Source organism: Clinocottus analis, unplaced genomic scaffold (genome assembly GCF_023055335.1).
Source record: "Clinocottus analis isolate CAN_PGR_092001 unplaced genomic scaffold, fCliAna1.0.p SCAF_22, whole genome shotgun sequence".
In the NCBI taxonomy this organism is placed as follows: Eukaryota; Metazoa; Chordata; class Actinopteri; order Perciformes; family Cottidae; genus Clinocottus; species Clinocottus analis.
This window is the reverse complement of record NW_027175954.1, coordinates 2,159,639-2,185,610: the sequence shown is the minus strand read 5'-3', so window position 1 is coordinate 2,185,610 and position 25,972 is coordinate 2,159,639. Positions and strand designations below refer to the sequence as shown.

Here is a 25,972-nt window from a genome sequence, read left to right as displayed (position 1 = left end):
AGCTATTCATCCTTCACCATGGTGGTATCTACGGGTGTTTCCAATTAATGAAATGAGGAGATTTAACATTTTTACCGTGATAAATATATATTGTTGAAAAAAGTTGTGATATTATATATGTATGCTTTGAATTATCATTTGTGTTCTCCTCATTCATCCTGTTAAATCAATTAAATGTAAATTTGGTATATAATAAAACAGTAATACGGTATATATATATATATATATATATATATATATATATATATATATATATATATATATATATATATATATATATATATATATATATATATATACACATATATAATCTATTTTTCTAAACTACATCTACTGTACTTTTCAGACTCTGCTGCTAATCTCATCTTATTTTATTTTGAAAAGATACTAGTAATGTTGTTTTATGTTGTTTTGCAGGATGTATTTTCAAGTGAAATTTTAAATTGTAAACTTAAATACTAACCTCTCCATCTCAGGAGATTTAACCATCTGGTACTGTGAATAAATATGTTCAAATGTTTCTCAAGTTTAAAGTCTGCGCATCATTTAGGGCTGTTGTAATATGTCCAACAAGTAAATATCATAAAGAACCCAGAGCATTTAAATAGAGCAAGTCATGCAAAAAAAAGCCAAGAATTCATTCTTAGATTATTTTATAGGATTGATTTTCTAAAAAAGTATTTGTGTCCTTCATCAGTCGATAATACAAAACCACAATCTATCCTAGAAGATGCAATGATGTGAAGAAATGTCTTCAAAAAAACAATATGTGCCCACATGAAACACTTTGATGTACTGACCGATTCCTTCCTAAAGGTTACTCAATTAAACTGTTTATCTCAGACACACACACACACACACACACACACACACACACACACACTCACTTAAACAGACCTACTTAGCACTTACCAGCAGATGTTTTTGTGTCAAAAACACTAATGATTATATATATATTGTCATCGCCAATCATTGACCATGTGTGTGTGTGTGTGTCTGTGTGTGTGTGTTTGTGTGCATCAGCGTGGACTCTGGTCCAGGAGAGCATCTGCTGTAGTCCACTGCTCACCCACACCGTGCACTCCATTATCCCCTAGCACAGCGTGTGTGTCAGCGCTGCAGGTGCCACATTAAGGTGATGTGTTTAATCATCAATTTAACTCAGGGACGGCCCTCTTCACATGTTCAAGAAACACAAAACACACTTTCTGTAACAGCTCGGTCAGCAGGTAGTTCGGCCGAGACAAGTCTTCTTCCAGGGTTGGAGTGTGTGCGTGTATGTGTGTGTTTTTTTTACTGTGTGTGTGTGTTAATGTTAGTAAGCTTTTGGATATGTGTTGGAGGGAAAGTGAGCAGCGTCTGGCGGTTTCCAACTTGTTTTAGGGGATGTAATTGTGTTCATCTTTGTGTGCAGGGTGTCTACAGTGTCGGATTATGAGAGGCGGTTGATGAGAGTTACTGCACAGGTGTAATTTGACAGGTGTGTGTTTGTGTGTGCGTGTGTGTGCATGTGTGGCTCCAAGGAAGGGGCAATACAGGAAGTGGGGGTTTTGTGTATTTTTTTAAGTGTGCGCATTGCCTTGAACATTGAAGATGTCAAACTCCACCATCAACTTCTACGCCCTGAGTCAGTCCTTCAGCTCCTCTGACATTGTTGTCATAGTCACCTACTTTCTTCTAAACATCGCTGTCGGCATCTGGGTGAGAGTCAGTGGTGTATAAATACCACATACATATGTGTGTGTGTGATGTGTGTGTGACGTTTTCTTTCTGGATGCTCGAGTGTAACAGTGTTCTCTGTCAGTCATCATGCAGGGTGAGCAGGAATACTCTGAGCGGATATTTCTTGGCTGGACGGGACATGGCGTGGTGGCCGGTAAGTTTTTGTGTGTGTGTGTGTGTGTGTGTGTGTGTGCGTGTGTGTGTGCGTGTGTGTGTGTGTCGTGATCTGCTCTGTAACATCTCGCCTTTTCTGCTAAAATCTGATCTGCAAATTCCAGTAAGCTTTGATATTATACATATATACATATACAAAATACATATTATTTTGTGTACCCGAGGTGTAATTTGTGGATTCAATGTTATGATACTTCTACTCCACTGAAGTTCAGATCAAAATGTTGTACTTTGTAATCTGTTCAGATTAAGAATTTCCTTAAAAAACAAATTATAAATGTATAAAATACAACACATTGATGAAGATTAAAGTTCCCACAGGTTTTGGGGTCGTGACCTCTTACAAAACGAAGCAATGTCTGTTTGAGGTTTCTTATGGAGAGTCTGTCATATGGTTTCATTTAAATAACAGCCTGAGACCCAAAAAGGTTCAGATAAATTTTATTCTATAACCACTCAGATTAATCTTGTAAACCACTGGACTAAACCAACTTTAAATAATGTAGTTAAAATGAGCTCCACAACTATTTAATATGATAATATATTATCCACTCTTCTACAGAACCAGTACTTTTGATACTTAAAGTGCCTTTCAAGTAAGCGTATAAATGCAGAACCTTTACTTGTGAAAGAGTATTTTTCTTAAATTGCTGTATTGCTACTCATTGTTACTTGAACTGCCTCACTGGTGTGCCCAGATTGGAGCGTCTCTCTTTGCCAGTTCAGAAGGCTCGGGTCTGTTTATTGGTCTGGCCGGCACCGGAGCTGCTGGAGGCATCGCGGTCACTGGTTTTGAATGGAACGTGAGTGGACGAGCGCACGCCACACACCTGATGTCATGCTTCTCTATCTATTGGAATGAAGCAGAGCGAGTCTGCTAATTAATGTCCATTATGTTTTTTTTGGATGTTTTAATAGGGCTGGAAAAAAAACCAACCCACATGCAGCTTCAATAACTAACCTCTCATTTAAAGTGATATTACCTAATAACCTGTCTGTCCAGACCAAAGATACTGAAATTAGTTTTGCACGGTGCATTTGAGTTTGAACCTTCTTCAACAGCTGTTGCAGGCAACTGGCTGCAGAGGGCGGCAGCAGAGCATTTTTTAAGGCTTTAGAATATTATTAGTTGGTGGTGCAGGACACAAAACACAAGTCCAACAAGGCTTGCACGTGCAGAGCACTTTAAAGATGTCTCTCAGTTATACGAGAGAGATTTATCATATAATCTGTTCAAACCTCTCTGTCCTCTTTCTGCCTCCTTTCCTTCTTTCTTACAGGCCACCTATGTGTTGATGGCTCTGGCCTGGGTATTTGTGCCTGTCTACATCTCCTCAGGGGTTAGTTTGCATACACACACACACGCACACGCACACACAGATCTATTTCTGCTTGTTAAGGCTGGTTCAGCAGGTACATTTAGCTGCCAAGAGACATTCCCCACCTTGAACATTCCCCAACAGGGTGTTTCACCACACAACACACACCAACTGTCAAACAAAGAGCGTGAATTACTTTATTTGTGTCTGTTACGTCATCATTTTTAAAGTGTGAACTTGAATCCAACAAGTCCCTCATAAAAAATACTGAATATATACAATAAAACAGCAGAGCGTATATATTGAAGTGGATATAAGTATATACAGTGACTACACAGGCTGTTGATGTTGAAAAATGTGTGTGTGTGTGTGTGTGTTCAGATCGTGACAATGCCAGAGTACCTGGGCCGTCGTTTCGGAGGAGAGAGGATCAGAACCTACCTGGCTGTCCTCTCGCTGCTGTTGTCCGTCTTCACAAAGATATCCGTACGACAAAGTCACGCACGCCTCGGCGGCGGCACACTCACTATCTGGCAGCCTTGTCTTCCCAGCGTTGAACTTCACCTGTTGTGAGATTTCATCTTGGTTGTGTTTCTGTCTCCAGACTGACCTGTACTCCGGAGCCTTGTTTGTTCAGGTGTGTCTGGGATGGAACCTCTACCTGTCCACTGTCCTCATGCTGGTGGTCACTGCTCTCTACACTATAGCAGGTACACAAACAACCACACACACACATACATCTGCTGAAACTCATACGTTGGGAAACGATTCCCACAACACACACTCGGTTCCTTTCAGGTGGTCTTGCTGCCGTCATCTACACCGACACTCTCCAGACATTCATCATGATTATAGGGGCCATCATCCTGACAATCACTGGTATGTACGATCATCTCCATTTATAAACCAACACAACTGCAGTGATGTTTAAGGATTGTGTAGTTGGAGTTCTGTTGTTACCCCTGTCCACAGCCTTCAACAAGATTGGCGGCTACAGCAACCTGGAGCATGTGTACCGCATGGCGGTGCCCAGTAAGATCATTCCCAACAGCACCTGCCACCTGCCGCGTGAAGACGCCATGCACCTGTTCAGAGACGCCGTCACTGGAGACCTGCCCTGGCCCGGCATGACGCTGGGGCTCACCATACTGGCCACCTGGTACTGGTGCACTGACCAGGTACACAAACAAAACCATGCAGGAAACACCGCTGCAGCATAAGGGTCTCATAACGCAGTTCCTCTAACGGCCACTAGAGGCTCGCCACATGAGCCCTTACTAAATTAATGAACCTTGCTCTCAAAATAAATTAAATAATTGTATACATTGTGACAAAATACAGGCGTTAACATCTTCTGATATGTGTTATTTAAGTAGTTAAGTTGTATCTATTTAAGTTTTGGCATTTTTTGACCGACAATCTAAAAATTGGTGAAGCTGGCATGAAGTAATACCACTGCCTTGCCTCACTGGATTTACTTGAATCCAATGGTTTATAGTTGAAAATTAAACAGAAAGTCAGTAAACTGTCCATGCATTTAAAAAACAACTGTGTTCACTCAACCACAGGAAGTAAGGTCGGTCAAAGTCGAACAAGGAAGTTGTCCCAAGCACAGTTTTGGTAATGATCTTAGTTATTCACTTCCCTTTCAGTATGCCAAACTTTCCCTAAATATTGAAATCTTGGCACCTAACTGTCAATCCACCTGAACTGGTTGAGGCCACAACAGAGCTGGGACAGCTACAATTTGTCTTTTTATTTACAGCATTTCACTTTTGGTCCAACATCAGTGTTTAAAATTGCATATATATATACCAGTTATCAACACAGCAGCCCGACCCTAACATCATCAGTAACCAATCACAGTGGTATCAACACCAGAGTATGACTCTTCTATCCATGCGGAGACACAATTGGGGGTTTGCATGTCGCAGATACACTCATTTTTCTATATTTACAGTAAACAGTTCTGAAAAAGAAAAGCAGTTGAGGTAATTATGAAATATTTGTTCAAAGGATTAGTAACAAAATTGAAGTGTCTTGAGTTGGCACTACAACATACACTGCCTCTAGTGGAAATCTTGAGGGATCCACACTCAAAGGGTTTATTTCCTCCCCCTCCTCTACAATGCTTTTTATCCTATGACACTGAAACCATCCAGTCTGAAGCCATTAGCATTGACGTGTAGATTTGGAATGTAACGTGATTAATTGACAGACATTACCTCTTAAAACATATTAAATCAAACTGCCAATTCATGTTGACATAGTCAAAAAAAAACATTGAATAGTCCTTGTAAGTTGAGCCTTCGAGGGTTTGATAACAGGAAATGAAACACATGCCAGAGATGGAGACGATTCCACACGGCAGTCATCAGCGATGCTCCTCCTGTCCCACAGTTCTACCTGTCAGCTTTGCTATTTTGAGACGCTTTCTTCTGCGAGGCTCCACCTCGTGCCCTCAAATGTCTCAAATTGCTCAGTTTTGAGAAAGATACTCCGAGTAACCCGGACGGGTTCCCTTGCTGCTGTGCAGAGGCCGGATCCGTCCTCCTGTAACTAGGGCTGTGGCGCCGCGGCGAGCGGCCGGAGCGTGTCTCTGGGCGCAGCTGGCCCGAATCCGTCTGCAGCGTTTGACCCTGCCAGTAACGGTGTCCTCCGATCACCTGGACGTCGGCGCGGGTGGGGCGGTGGTAACTTCCTGGTTTGGCGACGATTACTTTCGGTCCTCTCTGGTGCGCGTCGCGACCCGGTGACTTGGAGGTCCGGAACAACTAGACGGAGAGAAGAGTGATGAGTAGGACATCGTGGAGGCCAGAAGAGCTGCACGTGGTGTTTATTTCTGAGGCTACAGGGGACTGGAAACCCTCCACGACCCATTTTACACACGGAGTACCTCAGGCATCGATCCGCGGCCCTTTACTTTTCTCTACCTACATGCTCAAATATGACATTTTTATGCATTTAATTCACAAATCTACTTTTAGTTTGATTCAAATGATGCCATGAGACTGAGCACACTGCAGAACTTCCTACAGTTATAACAGAAGTTATAATTAGACTTTTCTGTCATATTTCTAATTCCTTCGAATATGTTTCCTTTTTAGGCTCATAGCTGACATCTGGGTGTGACATTTAATAATAGTTTAAAATACCATGAAAATAGAGGACAGTGGACTAACAGTAGATATCTATATAAGCTTCCGCAGCTTTCTGTATGAAAGCTAGTTGGTGTTAAACACATGATGGGTCCATTGCCAGAGCTATGGGGAGGTTGTTAAAAATGGCTACATGACCACAAATATGTCCATAAAGGTTTTTATCCTCTTTTGAAATATGGAAAAAATATTCACAGTAGCAGCTGTATCATCGTCATCATCATAGTTTCACTTTGTTTACACAATACAGAAAACTCAAACCTTAGTTTGACTTTCCTTTTTGATCATCATGTGAATTCTGTTGTCCGCAATTTGCAACGCCCGGAAACTGTAATCACTGCTTTTATTACATTTGACAACAGTCCAACCTATTTAGGCTTCAAACAATAATCTATAAAACCCCACAGAATATTGTATAGACCACTAATTTAGCACCTATACAGCGTTTTAGTCTAGATTTTAAAATCGTGATGATTTTTCAGGATTATATGGGAACTTGCTTGTGAATATAATTCTGCTCTGCTAATCCCTCTACTAAAAACACATTATTTTAGAATCACATTTAGTTCAATGGTTTTCATTATGTTCTTTTACTGCAATTGTTCTTTTAATTTTATCTGTTAAAATGCATTGTATTTAATCTATGTATATGTTATGAAAACATTAGTTTTCTGGTTTTAGGGTTTTGAGAAGCGCTGTATGAATAAAGTTAGCACTATTGTTGTTATTTATGTTTCTTTGTGTGTGTAGGTGATTGTACAACGGTCTCTGTCTGCGAAGAACATTAGTCACGTGAAAGGAGCATCAATCCTGGCTTCATATCTGAAGTTGCTGCCCTTCATCTTCATCATCCTCCCTGGCATGATCAGCCGAGCTCTCTATCCAGGTGCGTGCACACACACGTGGGCTGACGATCACGCCTTTTAATTTGGAAAAAGGAATGGCGTGTTTGCTGTCAGCGGGTAGTGGCTTGCTTTTTACCCGGCTGCTGAAGCGCACCCTTTTTCGTGGGATTCATAGACGTGTGTGGGAGAATGTCTGTGTTTTGCAGAGTAAGACTTATTGTTCATAACAAACACTACTCTTTGGAACCTCTGGCCTCGTTTTTGTCAGTGATTACTCATTTAAATAACACGTTTAAAAGATTAAGACAAGCATTGTGTCAACATATTGTCAGTTGAAGGCGACAACTAAAAGACATAAAAAGATATAAAATTTACAATTATATGACAGAGAAACGTGCATGTTCTCACAACTAAGAAGCAAAAAGAACTTTTTAAATTGTAATTTTTTTTGTGTCAATTCATTGACGAATCATTTCACCGCTACAATTAACTTTACCTTTTACTATAAAGTGAATCTGGTGATTGTTTCAATTCACCTAACCGTTTAATTTTTTAGTCTGTAAAATATAAGAGAAGGGTAAAAAAATGTCATCACAACTTCCCGGAACAGGTTTTGGATCAACGCTCTAAAAAAAAAAAAGACAATTATTTTTATGAAAACTACCTAAACAAGCAAATACATGTAATTTTTGCTTGATTAATGACTTAAAATCGTAATGAATCTCATGAATTATCGGTCAACAGACTAAGCGATAAATTATAAATATTGTCCTATATATTTTAAAACTATTGTATATATCCTATATAGTATAATACCTGTCCTATGTGCCTATGTGGTGACTGGTGTCCATGTCGGCGGAGCTGCTGTGATTGGCGGATGAGGTCAGTGCCGTCTTCTGGCTGGCTGGCCGGCCGCAGATCCAGCATGCTCTGGGAGAAGCGGGCCATCATGTTGACCCCGTCTCCTTGGCGGTGCCCGCGCCCTGACCCTGTCGACGCTCCGTTGTTGATCGGGTCACTCCGTTCCGGCTGGGAGCAATCATAAAAGTCCTCCTCTGACGCTGTGGAGTTGCTTGAGGGAACGTCGTCGACCGCCCGGTCACACAAGACCTTGGTGCTGTCTTGGCTGCCGTCACCCGTGCTGCCAGAGTCCCTGCCGCCGTCGTCCTTTGATGTTAGGCGGCCACGCGCGGACGCCGGCTGCTCGCGGGTTCCCTTTGTGTTGAAACCGTCGAGACTTTCCAACTGGTCCATTTTCATCAAAGAGACCTGTGTTGGGCCCGGCTGCTCCGAGGAGGTGGGGTCTATGACTAACTGCAGAGTGCGGCGCTTTGGAATAGGAGGCGCTACAGTCTGAGTCTCCGCCGTTTGTTCCTCATTGTTTGTAGGCTGTGAATCAGCAGTAACATCGGATGGTGACGGTGCATTTGTGTGCGTGTCTGGTACTAAAGGGGCATTAGGCTGCTGAGGGGGCCCACTGGAATCTGTTGCATCAGTTTGGTCTTTATTCAGAGCTGTGTGCGTTTTCTCTTCGGGTTGTTTGTTGGTTGGACTCACAGGAGTAGAGACGTCCGCACTTGTATTCCCAGAAAGATTTTCTGCTGCTCCTGCAGCTTTTGCATCCCCACCTGAAACAGGTTCCTTAGTCTTTGGTGAGAGCAAGGGTGAACTGAAACGTATAGCCTGGCTGGTCTCAAACCTCTCCGACCTCTGTAAGTGAACCTGATGGGCTCGCTTTTCGTCCCTAATGTTGATAAAGCCAATCACGTCGCTCGGTGGGTCTGGCTCCGGCCAGGTGGGCAGGTACGGGATCATGTACGCTTTTTCCAGGTGGGCTAATCCCGGATGTAAAGGTGGCTCTTCAAAGACATGTCTAAGAGGTTTTTTCATAAACTTAAGCCCAGTTGGATGCTGGGAGTTCTTGTTGCTGGAATTTTGGTCAGAAGAACCGGGACTTGTGTGGGTTCCCGAGGAAACCAGGGCGTATTTGGGATTGATGAGCTTCCTGGCAATCGCAGCTGACACCGGAGCAGGAGCCACATAGAGGACCGGGTCGGGGATCGGTTCATCGACCATGGGGACCTTGTGTAGAGACACACCTCTGGACACGAGGTAAAGGTCACAGAACTGCAGGTCGAAGGTCTCCACTGCCTGTCCCGTGATCACAGTGATGAGGTTACGGTCCAGACGAGAGGAGGACCAGGTGAAGCTGGAAGAACAAAGGAAACATAAATTGCCATTGTTGCAACATGGCCAAGGAAAATATTTTTCTCTTGTAAATACGTTTTTTGTTTGTCAGAACATGAAACAATATTGGTAAAAGATGCTGTGACCATGTAGCCATTCATCTCAATGTACCAGATGTAACTATTTGTTCAACAGTTCTCACACATCCAGCAGACATGGAGCAACACATTTATAGGAGTGTTTTTGGCTGCCGGACAAATATTCTCTCTGACGCTAAGTTGGTCTCTCTGCTGTTTGGTGCTTAGCAGGCAGTTTAACTTCGGCTTTTTAATGCTTTTATGCTGAAAACTGCTGCTGGAAACTGGATGAGAGCGCCAAGATTGAACAAAAACAGTAAAGTTGTGGAGCCAGAAAACAAAAACAGTGAGCTGAAAGATACCAAAATACTCCTTAAAGCTCTGTTGGGGGTTGTGTCTTTGCCTCTTACAGACATAATATCTGTGTTTGTATAAAAAATAATGATTCAAGCAATATAGTGCTCACCTGTATGAACCAGAGATGGCTCTGTCTCCGTCTACCAGGAGGAACTTCTGGCTCAGGGCTCCACGCACCTTCTGTGCCGACCGTGTGAAGAACTCCACACCTCCAGAGCAGCGTACGCGCATATTCTACACACACATGCACACACACGGTTAATGTTGTGTAGAGAGAGGGCTCTTGGGGATTTAGTTTTGTTGGGAGGAAGGATATTGGTGAACAAAGGGGAAATAAAGGCGACAACAGAGTACGGATACAGAAAAAAAAACGAGAAACAGTTCCTCTCTATTAATACCACCTTAAATTTGTGTTGGTTGACTCTACAGGTTGGAGCATGGACTGTATTTGCATGCTTGTGTGACACACCCTGCAGTGTTTGTCTTTAGCCCAGTGATAAGGGTGTGGTTGCTGGCCGAGCGTTACCTCGTAAGTAAACGCTCCGTGCGAAATCTCACAGGGGACGCGGTGCACAAGAGTCGTAAAGGCTCAAAACAAACGGCCGAGATCGCAGATAAGAAAAAAATAAAAAGGTGAAGAGAGAGAGAGGCGAGGCTTGGCGCGTTAACGCTTGGAGGAACGAAGAAAGAGAAATGAAAGAGAAACATGTCGCCGAAAGTAAAGTGAGAGTGTGAATGGTTTATCTAATTGTCTGCAGCACAGACAGGAATGTGCTGACTGTTTGTCTTGTCCAAGACATTTGAGAAAAAGCCCCAATGAAACGTTAAGTGTGTTCGGTCACTGCCTGGACCAGTTCATCTCAGAGAGGCAAAGAAAAACAAACGCATTCAGCCTGCGGCCAAACAACTAGCTGGTGCATGCATCCTTGCAGTCAAAAACCTGTTTCACTATCAAGCTAGTGACCTTCTTTTAAATATTTACCATGTATTGTAATAATCTTCTTTAACGTTTTTAACGAAACATGTTTTAGTTAAAATGTCGGACCTGGAACTTTTTTTAAATGTACAGTTTCCTATTATTATATACTCATCAGGAGTAGCTGTCTGTCCACCTAGTTCATCATCCGGCGTATCAAAACATCATCTGTGTGTGTGTGTGTGTGTGTCTGCATGCATACCTTTAGGTGTCCACGGTGCATATCAGCTCTGCCACACATGGAAAGAAAGCAGGGGACTGAAGCTGTGTCAATGATAATGTACACAGGAACTTTGCGTTTGTAGGCTGCATCCAGCAGGTCTCGAAAGATATCCACATCTGTAAACACATCCATCACCACGGCTATTACCTACACACACACACAAACATACACACAAAAACACACAGAGGAAACCAGAAAAGGCGTTAGTGTTTCCTGGGCTGTGAGGGTGTGTTTGATAGAACAATATTAAACACTCATTAAATCCGGAAAGAAGGCTATGCACTTGTGAGAAGTGCGTCTAAAAAGTAAAATCAAAATCCTGAAAAGAAAAATAATACGTATGAACATAGATCTCCCGTAAGGAGACGGCTTAACAAAAAACAGTGCGGTGCAGACTGGTGATAGAGTGTGAAGTGTCTGGATACTGTGTGTTATGTATGTTCAACAATACATTACTAGTGAGAACATGCTACTCTTCACACGCGTCGTCTCTGCACTTTAGATCCAGTTAAAAAGGCAAAAAACCTCATTAAGCCAATAGGCTCATCAAGAAAATAGTTTAGTTGAACAACAGCTTTTGAAAAAAAAAAGACGGTGGCGTTGTTGTAAGCAGTGTTTTCACTCTATAATTGGAACAATTCATCTAAAGTCTTTTGTTGCCCCGAGGCTAAACTAGACTTATGAATGCGCATGTGCCAGGTTTAACTTGAAACAGTAAAGGTTATGTATATAGTGCAGGCATGTGACCTATATTCGCTGACGTCAGAGCATATTTTTCCTCTGGCGTGGCGAGATCAGACTTGTTTTATTGGAACGTTGTTGTGTGCATGTGCAAGTGTGTGTCCCACGTGAGAGGAGAAGGGGACAGGAAGAAAGTCTGTCGGACAACACCGAGGCGGGTGATGGTGTGTAAATTAGCAGTCCAAATTCACGCCCCTGTCACATTACTTTTGGTGGATGCGATTTAGCCTGGTGTACTGCGATGCTGTCAGCAGGGTTTATGGGGGAAAAAACAGCAAAGAAAGCAAACTTAATAAGTCAGTGATTTAACATTAAACACTTCACAAAACCACCTGACAGACATGCAGTTTACGATCGCATGCGACACACAGAGAACTGCAAATTATGACATTGGCGAAGCTGCAACCAGCAGGATATGTTCGATGTTCTTGACTTGTGACCTTTTTGAAGCTTTTAAACGTATTTTCTTTACTTTATAGTTTGTGGTTTTGTGTCACTGACCTGCATTGGACACTGAGAAACTAGGATTTTAAAAACCATAATGTATTGAGCTGAAATAGCACTGCAATATGTAGAAACTTTGGTTTTTATGATGACTTTCACTGTGGTTATTTGCAGTAGCCTACATTCACTGTGGTGTTTTGTACTTTATTGTATTATATTATGACGTGTTTTGTCCACCACATTTACATAAATAGAGGAGCCAAATATATCTGACACTATAATGTAATACAATAAAACAACACAAGTGTGATCTTCCAAAAAAACAACTGTTGAGTCAACACTGTTGAGTCAACAACACCTAACAAGTTACACAAAGAGAGCAAGCTATTGTACTGTACTGTAATTACAGTGTTTTTTGGGAACTTTAACTTCTTGTTCAATAATCACTACAATTTAGAAATACATAATCATCACCATCATCATCATCATCATCATCCTCTTCACTGCCTACCCTTTGCGCTGATAAAATGCTCTTGCGCACGACCTCCTTGATGTGCGTGTGTCCCTCGGTTGGCGGTTGCGTGTACACGGTCACGCGCGTGACCCCTCGGTATGAGATAGAGTCGGGCCAGCCGAGGTCCAACTCCGCCACTGAGCCCTCGGACCGATCGGGCCAATACTGGAGCGACACCTCGCCGTCTCCTCCGAAGTCCAAGGACCCCGGCGCGAGGGACCCCGGCGTGAGGTTCCCCGGCGTGAGGTTCCCCGGCGTGAGGTTCCCCGGCCCGGGTGTCTCTGGCTTCTGATGGTGCTCGTGCCCGGGCCGGTAGGCCTCCGCCGTGTGCGCGATCCGCTCGAGCTCCGAATCCGAGAGGAACTCCCGGACGCCCTTCTCCCGGACGAAGTCCCTGAAGGCATCGCGGCCGTTGGTGACGAGGACCTCGAGAGCCAGCCGTTGGTCCTCGCTGTAGAAAAACTCCGGTTTCCCCTCGCTCACGCGCGAGTTGACGTGGTGGTTATCCAGACATTGGATCTGAGACAACGCCATGGCGCCCAAATATATATGTATATATCCACCGGTCAACAAATAGTCAAGCACCAAAACCAACCTGACCCAGTTTCCACGGGTCAAACCTCGAGGTGGTGTGATCTCTCATTCCGGTCCATAACGTGTGCGCGCGACCTGAGCTCGTGAGGCGGTGAACGCGGAGGATTTCATCTGAAGGAGACACACCGGTAGAACCGTTCCTGAGTCAGGTTACTCACACACGTACAAGCGCGCGCACACACACAGGTGTCGATCGACGCCCAGAGACACGCCTTCACCTGACAGGGGGCCGGAGGAAGCCCGGTTCATCCACTCCAGCCGCGGGGCCCGGCGGCTGTCTGCCAGTGAGTCAACCCTCGTAAAGACACGTCCTCGAGATGGAGAGAGACACGTTCATTAATCCTCGTTTTTTTTTTTTTTTACAAAGTGTTGAAACTTGTTGGTGACTCAAACTAACTTTTGCGCTGACGAGTTACTTCTTTATTCTACCTCCTCTCTCTTTTTTTGTCGACTCGCTGTCTGTTAAAAGCACAAAAAAAACACGACGACTGTAGGATTCCCCGAAAGACAAAAGTCTGAAGTATTAGTAACGTGGCGCGTACGTGTCTCACTCTGTCCCAGTCAACGTCGGGTTTTCTTTCCCTAACTTTCCTTTTCAAAACGTTCCTCCAGACAGAAAGTTCATCGAGGACTCCCTTCGCAGCGGAAGCTCTGTCACCCGGGGCAGAAGGGCGGAATGTCCGGCGGCTGGCTGGGAAATGCAGGCTGTTAACTCCGCCCTCCTGCCGGAACACAAGGAGAGACAAATCCGGGTTTTCTTACAAAAACAGAACCTATAAGACAGCGTTACAACTAACTATGGAGCCACCGTGTTTTTTTTCCCACTGTGATATAATGTACTCTTCCCATAGGAGCTTAATTATTGTAGTATAAGGGTAGTAAAGTAAATACAGCAACAACAAAAAACATAAAATAAAGGAAAACAATCTTAACAGGGAGAATGTGAGGTGGGGCCAATTTCCTTTTTAGGAAAAGCACCGCAGTTACCAGACTTGTGATTCCTGGTTAGTGATGTGTAAAGAAATTACTCACGTCTGGATCAGGGTTAATATAGTTCAAGATTAAGGGGTCATGTTTAGGGATACCAAGATAAAGACGCACATAACAGACTGGTGACACATTTTCTCATCAGGAATAGTTGAACTGAGAATTTAAAACACTAGAAAATATAGTATAACTACACAGTGCAGCCGTATACAGAATGCAGATCTCAGGTGAATGACAGACAGACACGTCTCTTCATGAATCTGATGTTGAGTGAAATAGTGTGTATTGATATTTCACCGACCGGGGAGGTATTTCCTGTGTGGCATAGTTTTCCACACACCCACAGGTTGTTTTTTTACATGCACATACTTGCTCATTGCAAAAAATTGAATAATAATTATACATGCCCAGCTTATGTTTTTTCAGGTGACATGTTTCCTACATTATGATTGTAAATAGTGTAATACAAGGAGAACATTCTGTCATCTGTTGCATATGATCTGCCCAGGTGGAGCCATATTTAACTCATAGAATTTCATATAAATAATATAGTTAATTTAGATGAAAGTACTTTTCATTTTTCCCAAGATCCTTTATCTCACCTCTGTCTCGTCTTCCACCCTTTTCTTTTCAGACACTGTCGGATGTGTGGATCCAGAAGAGTGTGTGCGAGTGTGTGGAGCCGAGGTGGGATGCTCCAACATCGCCTTTCCAAAGCTAGTCATTGAACTCATGCCAAGTGGTGAGATTTCTGTTGTTTCTAAATGCGTTGACTGCTCTTTAAAAAAAAAGAAGAAAAGATATCCACATGCGTGTGTTCATCTGTGTTTTGTATTACAGGCTTGCGTGGACTTATGATAGCGGTGATGATGGCCGCTCTGATGTCATCGCTGACCTCCATCTTCAACAGCAGCTCCACACTCTTCACCATGGACATCTGGAAGAAGCATCGCCAACGGGCCTCGGAGAGAGAGCTGCTACTGGTCGGCAGGTACGTCCCTCCCAGACGGAGGGTCAGAGGTCAGAGGACATCTGGATGGTTCCAGCCGTCATATGCACACTAACATCAGGGTGAATAAAGAAAAGATAAACTTAAGGTGAAAGAGATGTGTTTTGTTCCAGGATCGTGACTGTGATTTTGGTGGTGGTGAGTGTGGTGTGGATCCCCATCCTGCAGTCGGCCAACAGCGGCCAGCTGTATGTTTACATCCAGTCAGTGACGAGCTACCTCGCTCCGCCCGTCACCGCTGTCTTCACCCTGGCCATCTTCTGGAAGAGGACTAATGAGCAGGTAACATACAAACACGTTTTTTTGGCTTATCTATTCATGGTTTTGTCTTTAAAATTGTTTAAAATGCCCTCAAACGGTTCCTTTGATCACAATCCAATTGGATGTCTGTAAATGTTGTCTGATTAAAAGCTAAATATATTTTATAAGCACTAATTCTTTTTTAATTTAATAGATTTCTTTGCATTTTTGCATTTTAAAATGACTCAAACAACATTGGTATTCCATTAGTTTGGTGATTAGTAATCTATAAATCAACTGATCATTACTGCACAAATTACTGTCAAAAACAAATAAGTACAGTAGTATTTAATAATGTAAATAAACCTAATTAAATCTTATTCCACAAACTTCTCTAGAGCAATTTCAACGCGCACAGGAAACATTTAATGTCACACACATAACTAAACTCAATGCAAAGCCAAACTGTACTCATCAAAGGTTTCCCTGCACTGTTTGTCCCCTCTCCCACACTGTACTGGTGTTCGGTTTTATCAGCCTCACATGGGATCCAGCTGCCAACTCCCCTCGTGGCTTGGTGTGGAGCCCATGTGTGTGTGCGCACTTGAATGTCTTTGTGTGTTACTCACTTGTTCAATGAAGTGTATTGTTTCTTATTTCCTCAGAAAACCAGCGTGAGTGTGCTGCTTATTCACTTGAACAGATGAAAGTGTTTTTTCTGGCTGATAACAGCGTGCAAGTGAGAGAAAGTGTGATTATTAGAAGATAAAGGTTAACAGAGGGAGGTAAAGTAGATAACACTGCTGTCATAAAGGTGCGTTTCAGCCCAGGGCTATAAAGTGCGTGTTGAAAATTTCTCTGACTGCAAGTAAAGACCAGTCCGATGGGTAGTCAAGATTTAATCTCTGTTTTAATAGAGCACATCCAGGGTGTGTCTGCTCGCTGTAAACATGCTTTTAACTACTAAAATAAAGATTTATTTGTTCACAATGAAAGGGTTTCCCCCTTTTACTCTAATATAACTATCAAATTTGTCCAACTCTGAATGAAGCTGCAAAGAGTGTATTTTAGTTGACTAACAACAATAAACCCTGAGTTGGCAATTTGTCATTGAAATAAACGCTAGCTAACAATTTTGAAATTTTATACAGAAGCCGACTGACTTTGGTGATACACCAGCAGATAAACATTTAATGACATATTATGGCATCGTATTGAAAAAGAAAAGAGCGTAACACTGCAAAAAGGCAAGATCTTCTTTTTTTTTGCATAAACACAGTGAACATTCTGCTGAGAGAAGCTTGATGGCGTTGACTCACGAGGTCAAAGGGCACACTTCACCACGCAGGATGTGACACACGCTGACTAGTCTGACACGGTAGAGAGCAAACAATCCAAACCATTTTATAAGGGAACATGAGCGGTGCATTTGAACCAGAGCGTCAAATGCAACTTGTAAACATATCAATTAACCCTGTAATTAGTGTCATCAAATCGAGGCACATTTGGCGTCTGCTTTTGGAGTAATAATGTTAAGTAGAAGGGCAGATGATCTGCGACACAGGGATTTTTCGTTATGTGCGTTAAGTCGAACGACATTCTTTGCTGAAGGCTGAACAAAGATGGACAGAGAGTTATTTGTCTCATGTCACACAGGTATATTTAACTGTGAAGTGACACGGAGTTGATAGATTATCATGGTGGGAAAGTGATAGTGACAAGACTGAGCACACCCAAAATACTGACACTTTCAGGAGCAGGAAGTTAAGCATATTAATTCACATTAAGATGTCATGTAATCTGAGTAAATGTGTTTGTGTGTTTTGTGTGTATTCAGGGTGCATTCTGGGGCCTGATGGTGGGTTTGGTGGTGGGTGTGTGTCGGATGGTGCTGGAGTTTTCCTTCCCGCCTCCCAGATGTGGAATCGTGGACTCGGCACCTGCAGTCCTGCGCAGCGTCCACTACCTCCATTTCGCCATTCTGCTCTGCGGCCTCACTGCGATTGTTGTCGCTATCGTATCACTGCTCACACCGCCGCCCAGCCACGAGCAGGTGTGTAGACGCAGATACAGTAAATAACAGACAGAATGTGGCAGCAATGCTTATGTGAGTATTTTGCTGTTGGTACACCTGTAATGTTATCTACTAAACGTAACAAAAAGAGTTGAATCTGACGTAAATGAGTAGGTTTTATCTGAAGGTTGGCCTCCGTGTTATATACAATCAAAGAGGCCAAACCTATCTATATCCAAAAGATCAACAATCAAACAAAGAACAAAATCTTAAGTACAGTAGAGCTATTGTTGCACACAATGTAGAGATCCTAAATATTTGAAGCCAGTGAGCCATTTGTCACATTTGACATTATTCTGACCTATGACCTCAAAATGCAAACAGCAGCCGCTCTAAACTCACGACACATTTCAAAAAGATTAGTCTGAAAGTCTTGGAAATGTATGTAACCTCCCTTAAACACATATAGAACTATTGACAATGCTTGTTATGTACATAAAGAAATGCAGAACATCCACAGTATCACAGTATGTGTCTTGCCAACTAAGTGTAAAACATGTGAAGTAGTTGGGAAATTTGCTTAATTTCTTTCTTGATGAGGATTAGAAGAAGATATTTATACCACTCGCATGTTTGTCTATTAATATGCAGCTGCTGATTAGCTTAGCTTAGCATAAAGACTGAAAATAGAGGGAAACCGCTTACCTGGCTCTGTCCATTGTAAAAAAAAAGAATCCACCTACCAGCTCAGCATTTGACATGTGTCTTGTTTAAACATTTATATCTAGCTTTAGAGGTGAGTGTAGATTATGTTATCTTTAAGCCAGGATAGCTGTTCGCCACTGTTTCTTTATGCTAAGCTAAGCTAACAGGCAGCAGCTTCAGATCTTCTTACCAAACTCTCTGCAAGAAAAAGAATAATCATACTGTCAAACTGATCCTTTATGCCAGGATATTGCAACATGCACATACATGCCGCTTCTCTCCTTATAGTGTAGATTGTAATTATGCCAAACTGCATTTGCTAGTCAGTCAATGTTGTTACATTTCCATTTTCTAATCTCCCAGTTGTGTAACCTGACCTGGTGGACTTTGACTGAAGAGCCACCGAGAGAAATCCCTCTTCAGAAAGTGTCCTCTGTCAGCCACCGTAGCTCCCAGGGTAAGAATATGCACACCATCTGGAATCAAACTAGACATCATGTGATAAAGACTCATCAACACACACACACACACACACTGCTGTAGTTATTATTTGACCAACTTCCTGTCTGCTGTGTGCGTGTGTGTGTGTGTGTGTGTGTGTGTGTGTGTGTGTGTGTGTGTGTGTGTGTGTGTGGCAGGCTCTGAGCCAACCCGACGGGGGACATGTGGTCGGGGAACAGGATTGTGTATCTCAGCGGCGCGGCGCTCAGAGGAGACTCCAACTCCCAGAGTTCAAAATGTTAAAGAGAGTGTGTTCTGGTCCAGGTTCTGCTGTGTAAATGCCATTCTAGTGGTCAGCATTAACATTTTTCTCTACGCATACTTCGCCTGATTAGAGGATGAGATTTAACATCCTGTCTCAACCTCCTGTTGACCTCCTGTTTTTTTTTACTGGTTTTACGTAAATCCTGCAGATGTAGGCTCACTTTTTAAACTAGAAAACACAGAGAGAACACAAACCTCTCACCACAAACCTCCAAACGAAGACAATGTTTAGAATCATCTCCATCTGGATCCACATCCATATGAAATTACCCATAATGACAGATAATTATGATTTGGGAGAATTTAGAAAGCACAAAAGGTCACAAAAGATTTTTTTTTTTTTAAACTAACCTGGTTTTAAAGTTTGAGACGGTTATTGTACAAATTACAATGAAGCTTGTGGCTTGTAACAAGCTAACAGGAAGGACATCTCAATAAAAGGGTGAAACCCATCATCTGATTATCAATATCATCAAAATATATGGTCAGAATACATCATGTGGTTTAGATTGAATGTTTCCTGGATACCTTTTTTGGTCTATATATGTAATGATATAGTTGCGTTTATGACGTTATGTTCGTCAAGGTTTTGTGAACTCTCAGTTATCGTTCTTGTGTTTTCATGCTAGTTAGCTTGTTTATGTTGTATGTAAATCTAAATTTCTCAACCGTTTTAATTTGTCATGTAAATTTCAATATGCACAGTTTGTGTAGTGCATTTGTAGCATCTAAATGATATAAAAATAAGAAGTTTTACAATTTTCTTTTTACACATTTATCAGACAGATTACAACTTACCAGAAGATCACATTGTCTTTAACAACAGACTCCCACAAGGGGCGTTGACCCCAAGGTTGAGAAACATTGCTGTGCTTGTTTTATAGTGAAATTCATCAAGAAGAATTATTATAAAGGACCTTGTGTTAATCAAAAGACAAGGAATCCTGACAGTTTATACAACACATGTTTATTCTTGTGATTTATCAAATAAATGTAAAGATATGTGCATCAAAGCTACAAGTGTTGGTCCAGTATTTGTAACCAGATAATATCACTCTTTGTCTTGTTTAGAGAAGGTTAGCAGCACAGACAAGACGGTAAAACAAAGGTGAAAGGAGGTCATTGAGACTTAAAGGGCGACTCATCTATCAATTCATTTGGGATTTACTGATAAGTCAGAATAATATGAAACCCACAGAAGATAACGTCTTTGAGGTGAGATCAACAGTCCAAATCCCCAAAGGTATTTTAGTTATTAATGATACAGGAAAGAGAAAAGAAAACAACTTCTCAAATTTCACTGGCAGGAATCCGCAAATATTTGGTATTTTTGTTTCATACTACATAAATGATTAAAGGTTGCTTAAAATCTTAAAGGAGTAGTGCATACGTTTAACTTTGCACTTATGATGGACTAAATCAAAATCAGTGCAGCAGAACAAAGATAGATTGTATTTTTATTCCAAGCATTCTTCTTCTTTGTCAACACCTGGTGTCTACATTACCCACAATGCAACTTGGCCGTTGACATTCGGGCATGCTATGTGCTAATGCTAATGTAGCCTTGAGCCGCCAGCCTAAAGCAGAGATGAGGAGCGAGCTACAAAAGTTAAATACAAACTTTCTCATTTAAAAATTCTTCGGCCCAACCGATGCCGACTCAAGTGACATCACTTGAGGAAATGTAACGGCTTTCTCTGGGGCCACAAAAGGCTTTATACAACTTGTGTAAAGTGCAGTAGTTATTTCCAATACGCTTTAAGTATTTATTTACAATATGTATATTGTATTAATGGTTAATGTTGGTAAATATAAAAAATTTCCCATTTGAAATTACAAAAACTGTGAGCTGATTGAGAATTACACCTTTGGGGCCTTCAATCAATCTCGAAAATCGGCGTCAATGAATCCTCCGTCAGTGCATTGATCGATAAGTATATTAACTGTTTCATTAATAGCTAGAACATTGGATAAGTAGGTCAAGCCACTGCAGTTTGATATGTCGTCAGTGGTACAGCGGCTGGACGTATTCTGGCGGAAATATTCCTACTCGGCCTCGACAGCGCCCTCTCCAGGCCAGTGAGCTCGAGCAGTCCAGCAGGTCGATGACGTCACCACGCAGGAAGTGGAGGTGGGCGGTCTGAGGTGGGGTGTAGTCGCAGAGCGCGTGAGCCAGCCGGGGTTTCTGCACAGAGACAGAGCGCAAGATGTCAGACAAACAGCCGTGTGTGTGTGTGTGTGTGTGTGTGTGTGTGTTGTCAAAAGAAAGCTGTTCATGATGTGCAGCCATGCTCACCCCCGGTTCGGGGACGCGATGGGAGGTCTCTCTCTCCGGGTGAGGGGGGTGAGAGAAGAGGCGTGCTGAGGTGGGGGACTCCTGAGAGTTGCCTTTATAAGGGTTGGGGTAGGGGTTGCGTTCAGGTGGGGACGGCGGGAGAGGGGACGAAGGAAGGTCCCTGAGGCGGACCACCTTCTCCGCGGCGATACTGTGAGTTCTGTAGAAATCCACCAACCGGTTGAGGGAGCGGAAGGACTCGTCCCAGATGCAGTACTGACCGCCGCCCTCCAGCACCCGGAAATGCTCCACCCTCTCGCCGTAGCTGCAAAAAAAAAAGAGAGAGGTGGGAAAGGCAAAAGGTGACAAAGGCAGGTGTGCGAGCTCCTTCATGCGCCAAACAAGCCAGTGTGAAGAATGCGTTGTTAGTCTTCATTCCTTCATTTCTCTGCTTGGAAATTTATACAGGCGATGTGCATTCCTCTGTCAGTGTGGGAAATGGTACCGATGCATCACAGGAGGTTTTCCTGTCAGCTTACGAGTCTCATATATCACACACACACACACACACACACACACACACACACACACACACACACACACACACACACACACACACACACACACACACACACACACGAATAATCAATCAACCTGCTCTGAACTGTTCTGCGACGCTCTCGTTCAGTAGCGAGAAAGTACTTTGCCTCACACTGATATAATAATTGTTCACTATTTAGTTTATTGATGGAACGCTTCAGTCATTTCTCAAATGTAAAATGTTGTAAGAACCTATATATTTCTGGGAGTGTAATATCTTTTATAAAACATATCAGCTATGATGCATATTTCACCACATTGGTATTTATTATGGAACGAAAAGAACACAATAGTACTTTTCACCATGACAACTCTTTTCATATACTTTTTGGTCGATACTGTGCTGGTTTGTTGGGAGTAAATGTGTTTGTATAATTAGTTAAAGACTGAAGCGCATTACCATTCAAAAGAAACAGGCACGATGTACTATTACACTCCTTCAGCTCGTCCCTCCCTTACACACCTGAAGATAATTACTTCATGACTCCACTAACAGGGCTTGTTTGCTGCCTTGCGTCAGGGTTTTGTTGGTAATAAATTGGGCCGCAAGGGTTTTCCTCACAACAAGAAGGTTCTGAGATTGGTCCCGTCTTCCTTCTCCGTTTCCTCCCACAGTCAAAAAAAATGCGGTTGTGTGAGTTAAAGATTTTAAATTGCTTGTGTGTGTTTGGCTTTCCACTGCAGCGTCCCACTGAGGTACTACATGGGTTTAGAATATACCGCAATAATGTTCAGTTTCCTGATATTTTACAGTTGGTATAGAAGAAATCAAAGTGCATTTCATATGTTTGAATGCTAACATACGAAACTCCTAACCCCTCCGCCATGTTTTCTCGTGGCACTGTTTCACCTGATTAAATTAATTAAAATAGTAATTACATTACATTTTTTTTCCAGCTGTAAGAAGCTCCACCGTTGTATTTTTTGCAATAACAACTAAACAATAATATTGATCAAAAGCACACGCAAAAATCAAACGTTTCTTTTTCTGTTATGTTATTTTTCCTGTTTTCACGAGCTGTATAGGGATAGCATGAAAAACATGTTGAGACGCAAAAGCAGGTACAAAGGATGGATACTTGAGAGGAAGTTCACCTGCTTTGTATCTCACAAAATACATAGCTGAATTTGTCACTACGCAATTATGTAATTATGACAGTTTGCAGCAATAAACACATCCGTTATGACTCCTATGAGCTGCTCTTGAACAGCATCGCCCTCTGTTGATCGATCTGAGGATTACACCCTGTGCACGAGTTTGAGTGTGTGTGCATAAACAAAGCGAACGTCTTATCTCCCATCCCCTTGCAGGCAGACAGATGCTGTGCCTTCAAACATATGCTAAATAATATGTGTGTGAATGCACGTCTGCTGCACGTGTCCGTTGCATAATGTACCTGTGTTTAATTCAAAACGGAGCGGTGTTACGCAACGCCCTGATTATTGAACACATTTAATTTACCCTCGATGATTAAATGTGTCCCACGTCACATTGGTGACCCAAATTACACACACACACACACACACACACACACACACACACACACACACACACACACACACACACACACTTTCCTCTCTCTCTGTGCAGCTATTCTATTTTTAGTGCAACGGGTTGGTACAACATTTTTAAATAGTCTGACTCTCCACCAGCGCTAACACACACTCAAACACACTTTGATGCTGCAACTTGCTAATGTGCTCAATGTGACGGAAATCCAGCATCCAACTGCACAAATGGCAAGGAGATGCTGCTGCCTGCATGTTCCAGCATATTCTGCCATTAGCTGTCCTTTTGAGATCAGACCCAAGGTGCAGATGCAGCTCTCTGGCCGTTAAAGACACGCAGGGTTGGTTGAATGGGAAATCGCAGCAGTGCAGCAGATTCAACACACGCACATGTAGAACTGCGGCAGCACGGCATCTTTAACATCACCATGCGGAAACAGGCAACAGAGGAACGTTGCATCAGCCTGCTGCTTGAGATTGGACAGACCCGTCTCTTGTGTTTGTGTCTCTTGTGTTCACTGACCTGACAGAGACGGAAAACTCTCCGGGAGCTGATTCGCTCTCCCTCACCAGGAACACTCCGGTGTCCTGCCGGTGGAGAAGCTTCTCAGCCTCGAGTCTCGACACCCGTCCGGCAAACCACCTACAAAAACACGCAGGCATTAGCTGGCATAAGTATATTTTGAATGAAAACTCAGTTGTGTAGCTCAGTGGTTCCCAACATGGGGGTCATGACCGTAAAACGGGTCTCAGATCAACTGAGGGGGTGGGTCACATGTTTTTTTTTAGACTTTTCTCTGATAGTTAGCCTGTGAATTAAGACTTTCTCCTCTTCAGGCCTTAAATTCCTCCAAAATGAAACAATCCAAGCAGAATATTAAAAGTGGACTTAAAGTTTGGAAACCACTGATGGTAGTTAAAGCAATCCACATGTATAATATTATATTTGCAGGAAATAATGTCTGTTTTCTATCCTGACTTGCTTTGCTGTATAAAATATGTAGACACATTTTTTTGTTTGTTTTTACGGATAAGGAAGGAGGGAGATGTAGTTCTCTGGCACGTAGCCACGCTTCCCCTGGATCTCTGCTGTGACCCAGCAGGAATCCTCCTCCATTTCTGTCACCTATAAACACACATGCACAATTACTCTCTCCATGTGGTCATGCAATCTTTTTGTTCACTTTCAAAAACCTCCAGATCCTGCCCGCAAGATGTACACACTCACACACACACACCTTGATAATGTCCCCTTTCTGAAAACAGATCTCGTCCGCTCCCGATCCTGCGAAGGAGAAGAGCGCCACCGCCTCCATCCTGAACGGTCGGCCGCTGAAACCGTTTTCACTTCATGAATGAAGAGACTGAATGCAGCTGTGTGAATGGAGCCCTGCAGGGCGATGAAGCTCTTTTACAGGATGAGATAACCAGTGTGTGTGTGTGTGTGTGTGTGTGTGTGTGTGTGTGTGTGGGCAGTCGCTATAACATCCTGCTCATTAGTTAATGAGGAGAGTTTTCTCGGCGCGTGTGTCCTCCATGTGACTGAGTTACAGAGTGGGTGAACACGTGGAGGTGGCGGCCGCCCTCTCCTGCTCCATCTCAGATACACACTTTAAACTCTGGGGCTTTAATGAAGCATCTCCATGAGGGAAATCAGAGAGGAGCGAGGCGGGGGAAGGAACCAAAATAACCTAAAATAGAGCGCGATGACCTCAAGTGTTTATGAGTCTTTGCAAAGGTTAAACAAGTGCTTCCAGCAGGTTCGGCTGACAAGATAGTTCATGTGCAACTGACATTTTTTGATTTGCGAGGCAAGCCGTGGTGGAAGAAGTAGATTATGTAACCAACACCAGAGTGTAGAAATGACCCATTAGAAGTAAAGGTCCTTCATACATCTATCAACATATGCGTATACACACACACATTCATATATAAGTATTTAAAGTACAAATTAAAGTAGTATGTATATTATTAATCTTACATTTTTCCATGGAGCTCACCTTGTACACGGACAAAGGCTGGTTTGAATGTGAAGTAAAACACAAATCTGAGAACGTGTTTGGCGAGTGAGGCCGCAGTTGAATCGGCCTGGTGCACTGATGGTGAGTAATGGGAGGAAATAAAGCAATTAAAATATAGATTTGGCTCTCAATTTTGACCGTATGAGAGACAAGTTGGGTTGTAGAGACTCAGGCTGAAGGTCTCAGTTTTATTATTGTTGAGCTGTGACTGACCTGTGCCGGAGGTGACGACGAGTGCAACTGCATTTCATCACTGCATCTTCAAAAGCAATAGAGACATTACAACAAAGAACAACAAGTTCCTGATTGGTATTTATTGAAATTATAATATTAAATGGGTACAAAAATAATCTACAAACTGTACCCGGTTGTCATATTTAAAATCGACAGCGGACAAAAGAAAAAGAAAAATGTTGCAACATTAAAAACAGCACACACGTATCAATGAGTAAAATCAGGGAAACTCCTCTTTTACTTAAGGAGCTAAAATATCACAAAAGTACCCCGAGTTGAAAC

The 25,972-nt window shown here is 42.6% G+C and overlaps 3 protein-coding genes across 4 annotated transcripts; 1 reads left to right on the top strand and 2 right to left on the bottom strand.

Moving 5' to 3' along the window:
* Positions 1–1,846: 1,846 nt before the first annotated feature.
* On the top strand, positions 1,847–20,050 carry slc5a10 (solute carrier family 5 member 10). Its single transcript, XM_068589145.1, has 14 exons — positions 1,847–1,876; positions 2,595–2,699; positions 3,177–3,236; positions 3,597–3,701; positions 3,820–3,925; positions 4,014–4,094; positions 4,188–4,393; positions 7,124–7,259; positions 14,953–15,060; positions 15,159–15,309; positions 15,441–15,609; positions 17,405–17,620; positions 18,650–18,743; positions 18,925–20,050. Exons 1-14 carry the CDS (start codon positions 1,862–1,864, stop codon positions 19,116–19,118), a joined length of 1,746 nt encoding a protein of 581 aa, XP_068445246.1. The 5' UTR covers positions 1,847–1,861; the 3' UTR covers positions 19,119–20,050.
* fam83gb (family with sequence similarity 83 member Gb) lies at positions 4,971–14,008 on the bottom strand. Its single transcript, XM_068589139.1, has 5 exons — positions 12,735–14,008; positions 11,018–11,185; positions 9,949–10,073; positions 8,035–9,427; positions 4,971–5,989 (listed from the first exon to the last, which is right to left on the bottom strand). The coding sequence occupies exons 1-5, from the start codon at positions 13,269–13,271 to the stop codon at positions 5,618–5,620; spliced, it is 2,595 nt and encodes an 864-aa protein (XP_068445240.1). The 5' UTR covers positions 13,272–14,008; the 3' UTR covers positions 4,971–5,617.
* Positions 20,000–25,800, bottom strand: LOC137793151 (GRB2-related adapter protein-like). Of its 2 annotated transcripts, XM_068589146.1 has the most exons (7): positions 25,670–25,800; positions 25,436–25,531; positions 24,674–24,767; positions 24,464–24,561; positions 23,959–24,078; positions 21,348–21,651; positions 20,000–21,236 (listed from the first exon to the last, which is right to left on the bottom strand). In XM_068589146.1, the coding sequence occupies exons 1-7, from the start codon at positions 25,705–25,707 to the stop codon at positions 21,057–21,059; spliced, it is 930 nt and encodes a 309-aa protein (XP_068445247.1). In that variant the 5' UTR covers positions 25,708–25,800; the 3' UTR covers positions 20,000–21,056. The 2 variants fall into 2 exon arrangements, with proteins under 2 accessions (XP_068445247.1, XP_068445248.1); XM_068589147.1 differs by lacking the exon at positions 25,670–25,800 and having other exon boundaries at positions 24,674–24,825; positions 25,436–25,518.
* Between the last annotated feature and the right edge of the window lie 172 nt (positions 25,801–25,972).